This window comes from Nannospalax galili, unplaced genomic scaffold (genome assembly GCF_000622305.1).
Source record: "Nannospalax galili isolate Female #2095 unplaced genomic scaffold, S.galili_v1.0 scaffold853, whole genome shotgun sequence".
Classification (NCBI taxonomy): Eukaryota; Metazoa; Chordata; class Mammalia; order Rodentia; family Spalacidae; genus Nannospalax; species Nannospalax galili.
In genome coordinates, this window is record NW_008332825.1 from 244,206 (window position 1) to 253,374 (window position 9,169).

Genomic DNA, 9,169 nt, shown 5'->3' on the forward strand with positions numbered 1-9,169 from the left:
TTGGGTAGTTTATTACCAGTGGGTCTCTAAAATTAATTTTTATTTCAGTGCTAAACATCAAACTTAAAGCCTCTTGCATATCAGGCAAATGATTTACTCTGGCTGTATACCCAACCTATATTACAACTATAAATAGTCATGCCTTTAAAATACAGCTTTGTGGGGCTGGAGAGATGGCTCAGCGGTTAAGGATACTGACTCTTCTTGCAGAAGACCCAGGTTCGAATCCCGGCATCCGCATGGCAGCTAACAACTGTCTGTAACTCCAGTTGCAGGGGATCCGACAGCCTCTTCTCCGTGGGCACTACATGACACAGGTGCACTTACCTAAATGCAGGCATAACACTCCTACACATAAAATAAAAATAGTAAATAAAATAAAAAATAAAATACAGCTTTGGGGCACTGGAGAGATTACTCTGTGGTTAAGAGCACTGGCTCCTCTTGCAGAGGACCCAGTTCGAATTCCAGCACCCACAGGGCAGCTAACTGCATCTATATCTCTAACTATAGGGGATCTGGTGCTGCCTTTTGACCTTTGTGGGCATTGATTGTACAACATGTATGCACTTACATACATTCAGGCAATACACTCATATACATAAAATAAAAAATATAAAATATAGCCAGGCGTGGTGGTGCACGCCTGTAGTCCCAGAACTCGGGAGGCAGAGGCAGGCGGATCTCTGTGAGTTCAAGGCCAGCCTGGTCTACATAGTGAGTTCCAGGCCAGGCCAGCTGGGGCTACTGGGAGACCTTGTCTCAAAAAAGACCAAAAAAAAAAAGATGAACTCTTGTGGGGCTGGAGAGATGGCTCAGCGGTTAAGAACACTGGTTGTTCTTGCAGAAGACCCAGGTTCAAATCCCAGCACCCACATGGCAGCTAACAACTGTCCGAAACTCCAGTTCCAGGGGATCCAACAGCCTCTTCTGTCCTTGGCAGGCATTGCACAACATGGGCGCACTTATCTACACGCAGGCAATACACGCATACACATAAAATAAAAATAATAAATAAAAAACGATGAAATCTTGTGTTCCTACATGCAGTCTTACTGGGCCTGACTCAGAAATAGACATGTAGGGTTTGTCACTCAAGCCTGATAACCTGAATTTGAGTCCCAGAACCCACAGTGGAAGGATAGACCTGACTGTTGAAAGTTGTCTTCTGACTCTCCATGTGTCCCTGCTCTCACACACATATACGTTATATGCACACATAATAGTATGAATTTTTTTTTAAAATTTTATGTGTATGAGTGTATTGCCCGCATGTATGTGAGTGCACCTGTGTCGTGCAGTGCCGAGGAGGTCAGAAGAGGGCTTCGGATTCCCCTGGAACTGGAGTTAAGGACGGTTCGTAGCCGCCATGTGGGTGCTGGGAATTGAACCTGGGTCCTCTGCAAGAGCAGTCAGTGCTCTTAACCACTGAGCCATCTTTCCAGCCCCAATAGTATGAATTTTTAAAAAGGAAATAGATTGTACATTGCACTGCACTTGTACCAAGAAATGTGCCGCATTTCTGCTGGCACTTAGACCCTAGCAAGAGATCCAGTTTATGCAGAGCCTCTGTGGATCCTGCCTGAACCAGGCCCCCAGGTGGAGGGAGGAGAGCAAGCATCCTGAGGGTAATTATGTACCACAGTTAATGAGAGACCTCTAATTGGATGTGTTCTTGTGGGAGTCCCGCAGTTGTATTAACTCAGGCACATCTGATTTCCTGAAAGTTGATGTGAATTGCTGAATCTCCCCATTTGAACTCTCTCATTTGGCTGGCTTGATTATCTGGTTTTGGTCCAGTAATATGTCCATTGTACTGTAACACACTTCACAATAATGCCTCAGGTCATTCTGAGTAATCAGGAGGTAGGAAACAGGAGCAGTGTGGCTAATTAAGGCACCAGTTGTTGCTTTTGACAGTGCTAAGGAAGGAAAGCAACTTGACACCTAGCTGGTTTCCATCTTCATAAGTGATCAGACAGCCAAGGATCACCATCATTGGAACTCCTGCTCTTAGAACTGTTTCAAGACACTCCAAAGTAGAAAACTGAGATGACATTTTGGGTCCTGCAAAACACCTTTATTCAGGTTTCTCTGAGGCAGTAAAGTCTTGTACACCTGTTGTGTCTGTGATGTAATTAGCTTCTTCTACAAGCACAGACTCTTGAGACAACTGGATTTCTCCAGTGGTCAGATGGAAGGGCCTCAGCATTTCTGATTACTGCCTGAGAAGTTGGAGGAGATCTTTTGTTTTTAAGGAAGTTACTTGTTTAAAATACAAATAAGGGTATGGATGACAGAAGTTATTTTGAATTGTAGCCTTTAAAAAATCTGGCATTATGGCCAGGCATGGTGGTACGTACCTTTAATCCCAGCAGAGGCAGGCAGATCTCTGTGGGTTTGACGCCAGCCTGGTCTACACAGCAAGGCCCAAAAAGACCAAAAAAGAAAAAAACCCACCTGGCATTATAAAAGTTTTTCTTTCTTTTTAACTTAAAAAACTTGTATTTGGTGTAGGGGGTGGGGCATAAGTACCAGAGTGCACATTGGAGGTCAGAGGACTGTGGAGTTGATTCTCTTCTTTCAGCTTTACATAAGGTTCCAGGGCTTGAACTCAAGTTGCCAGGCTTGAGAGGCAAGTGCTCTTAACTATTGAGCCATCCTGATGCATCCCACCCCACCTTTTAAAATAATTCTAATGTTGTTAAGTGTACAAGAATACTTTTTTTTTTTTTTTTTTTTTTTTTTTTTTTTTGGCTTTTTGAGGCAGGGTCTCCCTGTAGCCCCAGCTGTCCTGGAACTCACTATGTAGACCAGGCTAGCCTTGAACTCACAGAGATCTGCCTGCCTCTGCCTCCCGAGTGCTGGGACTAAAGGCCACCACGCCTGGCCAAGAATATATTTTTATATGTGTGGGTAATTAGGGGTACCATTAACAGGAGGAGGGTGTACTTTGAAACAACTAGGTTATCCTTTATGAAAAAGGTCTGAGGACTTAGATTTGATTCCAGATCAAAAGCTTCAATGTGGATAGTATTCAGTTTGCTTGTGCATTAAGTGATCCTGCCAGCTGGCTCAGGAAATTCTTGTAAATCAGGTATCCTGCTTGGATTATAGCCAGATCTACTGGGCAGAAAAGGCAAAGGCAGAGACTTACTGGATATTTTTAATTTTTCTTTTAAGATTTTGTTTTTTATTTTATGTATATGAGTCTTATGCCTATAAGTACACCATATACATGCCCGGTACCTGCGGATGCCAGAAGAGGGCATTAGATTCCTGGAACTGGAGTTATAGATGGGTGTTAGCCACCATGTGAATGCTGGGAACTGAACCCAGGTCCTCTGGAAGAGCAACTAGTGCTCTTAACCACTGAACCATCTCTTCAGCCCTGAACTTACTGGATTTTTTTGCTAAACACAGGAATGTCCTTTGTGCCAACTCTGTTTTGGGTTCAAATATAAAAGTATTTGTCACTCTTCTGAGACAGAGCTTTGGAGATAACAAAAAACTTTAAAGCTCAGAACGTAGTATAAGCAGTATGAAACACTAGGTAGATGCGGTTCTAATTTGATTTTGGTTTGGGCTTTGTTTTTTTAAATTTTATTTCCTCTTGTTACTGAGAGTTGAACTAGGGCATTGCACGTGTGATGGCAAGTGCTCTATCCCTGAGCTGTCTCCCCAGTTCTCTTTACTTTTTCTTGTTGTTAGTTGCATGAGCTCACTTTTTACTTTCTCTTGTTGTGTCACTACATTGCAGGAGCTCATTCTGTATCCCGGGAAGGCCTTGATCTCACCATCTTCCTGCCTCAGCCTCCTGTGTAGCTGGGCTTAGAGGCCAATGTAACCAGACCCATCTGGTTAGTTTTGAGATACACTGTACATGCTCGCCTCAAATACTTAATCCTTGTGCCTCAAGTCCATGAGTGTCCATTTACCCCGACCAGGGTTACAAGCATGTGCCACCACCACACCTGGCTCAGATCCAAACCTTAAAGTGCTCAGCTATCATGACTTGTATAATTTTAGAAGTTTGGTACTTGTCTAGTCTGTGTCTTCATTGAGTGTACTAAATACTAGTTCTGACCGTGTGCATCTGTTTTCCAGGCTCCTGGTGGGGCTTGTATAAATATGCAGTTGTCTCTTTTCTTTCTTTTTGAAAAAAGCCAAGCCTCTGATGCTTCAGAAATTTAACAGAAGTGTTTCTGCCATTTGGTATAAATGTTTATTTCGTCGGGAAAGAAGGCATAGTCAGAATGCTTAGTCGTTACAAATCACAGGGAAGTTTGACAACTGAGAACACACACTCCTAATTTTATACAGGAGAGAAAGTTTAGAATGAAGAGAAAGTTAGGTATGGTTATATTATCAGTTTTCAAATTCCAGTAATTCTAAACCCTTTCTGAAGGGATATGGGTGCTTATTCTTAGTGATTGTGGCAGATTAAGTCCACTCTTTGCTTAGGGGCCTATGGCAGTTTGTATTTCTAACCACAGAAGTACATTTGACTGCCCTGAGTAAACAATCTGTGTAATCACAAGACAAATGAGTTGCAGTTGAGCTGACCTGATCTCAGCTCTCAAAAAAAAAGTCTAAGAACCTCTGAAATCTGAAAGGCTTATGATCTCAAGCATTTTTTTTTTATTACATTCATTTGTTCCTGTGGGTGTGTATGCATGGGTATACATGTCCCAGCATACATGTGGAAGTCTTAGGACAACTGGTGAGAGTCAGTTCTTTCCTTCTACCATGTGGGTCCTGGAAATCGAACTCCAGTAGTCAGGCTTGGTGGCAAGCACTTTTACCTGCTGAGCCATCTTGGCAGTCCTAGTCCCAAGCATTTTGGATTAGGGCACTCAACCTATGTTAATGAAAGGTGTGTGTGTAGTTTGTGTTTGGTTTTGTTCTTTAATAGACTGACTCTTGGCTCATAACACAATTTATTGAACAAGTAGTCTTTTGGTTGGTACTCCTCACGTTTCCTTTGCTAAATTGGCAATTCTCTTTAAAGAAAGAAAACAAGGTTAGGTACATTACAAAGACCGCAGCAGGTATGGCAGTAGCAGAAGAAATCACCTGCCCTAAGTACAATTCTAAATGAATAAGGGGCACAACAGTCTGAACTTTAGGTCTATTTCTTTCTCAAATAAGCTCTCACTTATCAACAAAATAATTCAGGAATCCATTTCTTTTAACTACTTAGAGTAAGTATATCCTCTATAACTTATGACTAATCTTAGAACCAAAGCTGAAAAGTAAGGGTTACAATCCATTGTCACTTAATGAGCACTGAATCAGGCAGAGTATTTCTGGACATAGTGAAACCTGGTACTTTTCTAAGAGCACCATTCAGGCCAGGTGCAGTGGTGAATGCCTGTAATCCTGGTACCTGAGAGTTTGAGGCAGCAAAATTGATTTGAAGCCAGCTGGAGCTGTATAGCAAGACCCTGTCTCAAATTTTAAAAAGTACCATTATGGGGCTGGAGCATTTCTTTCTTTTTTAAAACTTTTTTTATTGAATGTTTGTGTATTTTATATAGAACATCTTAATCATCTTTGTACCCTCTTCTCCATTGGCCCCTTCCCATAGCCCCCCTCCCCCTCCTTGAATCCATATAGTCTGTCATTTGTGTTAAGGCCTATCATGTCAAGTTAGTGTCTCCAGATGTCCCTCAGTGCAAGTTCATACACTGAGTCCTAGTCAGCCTATCCAGAGTCCCCCCCTTTAAGAAGATCAGCTCTTCCTCACCCAGCAGTAATCAGCTCCCAATACTCTTTGACTAAGATTGGGGCTTGCTGTCCATGCCTGGTTTCTGCAGTGCTGGGAATCCAACCTGGGCCCTGTGGATTTCTGGACATGTGGATGTCTTTTGTAGATTCTGGTTCTTGTGTGAGACTCAAGCCTTCATTTGTTGAGTTTAGGTCTGCTTTTTGTAAACTTTATGTGCCTTTGTGTTTACTTGTTGAGCTTGAAAAGCTGGTTGGTCTAGGCTTCAGGTTCTCTCTTTTGATTTTATATTGGAATGGCCAAATTGCTTTCGTCTTGCTGCTCAAGAGTTCCCACAGAGGCCCAAGTCGGATGAGGATCAGGTGCTCTCATGCTTTTTCCTAAGGTCAGGATCCCTCCAGGAAGGATACTGGCCTCAGGAATTTGAGGGCTGGGCTGGCCTGGGAGCAGGGCCCAGGAAAGATGCTGGTCTCAGGAAGCTGGTGGCTGTGCCACCCAGGGATGCAAAAGGAGGTAGGGGCGGGAAGAGGCCCAAGGGCTCCTGGGGACTAACTGGAGGAATTGGGTTGGTCTGGATGCAAAGAATCTGGAAGCATTGGGGATTCTGAGCTAAGAGGTCAGTCCAAAGGTCTACAACAAGAGATGGGCCAGTGCCCCTGATAGGAGGAGAGATGGGGTGGGGAGCTGGAAGGGTGAATGAGGCTGAGGGAGTCAAGGTGCAGTGGGTACAGGGGCCAAACTTACCCAGGCAAGCTGCTGGCTCCAGGAAGCTGTGAGTCCATTTTCTTTTCTCTTTCTTTCTTTTTTTTTTTTTTTTTTTTTTTTAAAGCAATGAATTCATTCCATGACTTTGATAGGGGTCACATGTATCCGAGGCTGACCTTCAACTTGATCTGAAGCCAAGACTGGCCTTCTGATCCTCCTGCCTCCACCTCCTGAGTGATAAGTTTACAGGTGTGTACCATATCCAAGCATTCTGTGGAATTTTCCTAAAAAAAAAAAGAAAAATTTTTTCCCCCTTATTTAATCTTTCCTATTCTAATAGCTCCACCTTGTGAACTTTCAGGGTATTGTTGCTGAAAACTTTCGCCCTTACTTGGTTTATTTTTTATTTATTTGTTTTCTTTCTTTTTTGAGACCAGCTTTGCTCTGTGGCCCACACTGGCCTTGAACTCATGAGTCTCCTGATTCTGCCTCCCTCATGCTGGGTTATAAATGTGTATACCACAGCAGGCTGAAAGATAAACTTTATGAAAGAACAGCTGCAGATTAAGTTTCATCTGTACGCTTGTAAAGTGTATGGACTGAAAAACTACATTTATGGTTTTATTCCTTGATAGAAATCAGAGTTTGGACTACTTGAAACTCAGTTTTAGAGAGCCTGTGTCAAACCCATGTTTAACCTGGTATGTGTGTTTTTAAACTGTAGGCATCTAGGAACTTTTGCTTGTGAACATGTTCACTTTGAGAATCTAGGACTACCATTGGTTAAAGCATTGGACTGTGTTCTTACCAGTCATGTCAAACTTCTAGTTCTTTTTAGGGAGTTCTTGACTTTTTAAAACAGTCAAATTTGGAGAATTATATAGGTAATCCAGCCGATTAATGTTTGGTACAGAAGCCAAACCAGGTCATTAGGCTGATTCAGGGTTTCTCTTACAAAATGCCTCTGAAAGAGGAGCTCCAAAGCCATTTTGAGTAATTTCAGTAACCCTGAGGAAATGATACCAGCCTTTGGAGGGGACTGTTCTGATGACAGCCTTTTTCAGAGATGCAGTTCTATTTTATTTGTTCAAAAACTGTTTCCCTCCTTTCAGGAAAGATTATTTTTAGAAACACCCAAATACTTTATTATTATGAAAAATCTTAAACATTATAAGTTCAAAGAATTATGTACAATGAACAACTCCACACCTACCACCTTGATTCTACAGTTAATATTTTCTGTGTTTGCTGTCTCACCCATCATTCTATCTGTATTTTGTTGAAATTTCATTGAGTTCAGTGAGCTGATACAGTGAACAGTTAAACTTCGGAAGAAATAGGGCAGGAACACTGACTTGAGAGCAAACCACTCCTCCTGACTCACCTTCTTGGTGTTTTTCCAGGATGTGTTCCACATGGTTGTTGAAGTTCCACGCTGGTCAAATGCAAAAATGGAGGTAAGAGATCATTGGACATAGCATATTTTTTGTTTGTTTGCTTATTTTTTAAGATTTTATTTATGTCTATATGTATGTTTGCCACATGTGTGTGCTGGTGCCTTCAGAGTCCAGAAGAGGACATCAGATGCCCTGGAGCTGAGTTACAGGAGGTTGTGAGGCACCCGATGTGGGTGCTGACAACAGATTCAGGTCCTCTGGAAGAAGAGTAAGCTCTTAACTGCTCAGCCATCTATCAGTTAGTTTGGATAGCCACACTGATTTGCTCAAAGATGAAAAATACCCAGACTCCAGGCTTCCTCTGTTGAGTCTCAATCTGTTTTTCAATTACATTTTCCACTTGGACCAGTTGTCTGTCTGCTCTAACTAAACTCATTCATGTACTGTGTACAAATATGTCCTGATCTGTTCTTCCCTACACCTCTGTTTCCAGTGTCCCCAAAGCCTGGTGTTACCTTTTGATCCTCTTTTTGTTTTTGTCTTCTTGAGACAAGATTTCACTATGTAGCCCAGGGTGACCTTGAACTCTCTTTAATCCTCCTGCCTCAGCTTCCCAAGTGCTAGGATCATAGGCATGTGCCACCATTCCTAGCTTTCCTCTAATTCCTCAGTCAGTCCTTGATTCCTCTTTAGCAACCCCAGCCACAAGTGATCTCACTGGATTTCTGTTGCATTTTGTCATTCTCTTTCTGGTAACAATTTGACTTAGTTGCTTTTTCCTTATTAATAATTCATTTCATATTTTATATCACTTGGATTTTTTTATTTTTTATTTTTTTGGTTGTTTTGAGGCAGGGTCTCCCTGTAGCCTAGCTTGGCCTGGAGCTCACGATGTAGACCAAGCTGGTCTTGACCTCACAGAGATCCGCTTGCTAAAGGCCTGTGCCACCATGCCCGGCCACTTGGAATTTGTTTTACAGGAACCATATTTGTATGCAGTGGATTCTCAGACATTTGAATAATTTAAATGCAATAGAAAAATGAAATTGGTAGAATTTATTGTGCCCTTTTCATAAAACTCTTGGTAATATTTTTTTAAATTTTTAATAACTACATAATTAGAAGAAGCATTTCATTACAGCTTTAACATACTCAGTTTCACACTCTAGAGCAAGAGTACATCTCGTTTACAAGTGGCTGTAAGTTTCTAGGTTCACAGCTGAATTAATACAGTTACACAATATTCAGCTCAGTATAAGTCCTATAAGACATAAAATTGAATGAGGTTTTAACCTTTAAAAAATATCTCCATTTCATTTTAGAATATATTGTTCCTTGC

At 41.8% G+C, this 9,169-nt stretch overlaps 1 protein-coding gene across 1 annotated transcript in view; it reads left to right on the forward strand.

Moving 5' to 3' along the window:
* Positions 1-9,169, forward strand: part of Ppa1 (pyrophosphatase (inorganic) 1) — a 40,661-nt gene that overhangs the window by 5,661 nt on the left and 25,831 nt on the right. Inside the window, exon 3 of the mRNA XM_008827791.2 lies at positions 7,837-7,890. Within this exon, the coding sequence (XP_008826013.1) occupies positions 7,837-7,890 (54 nt within the window). The remainder of the gene's footprint in view (positions 1-7,836; positions 7,891-9,169) is intronic.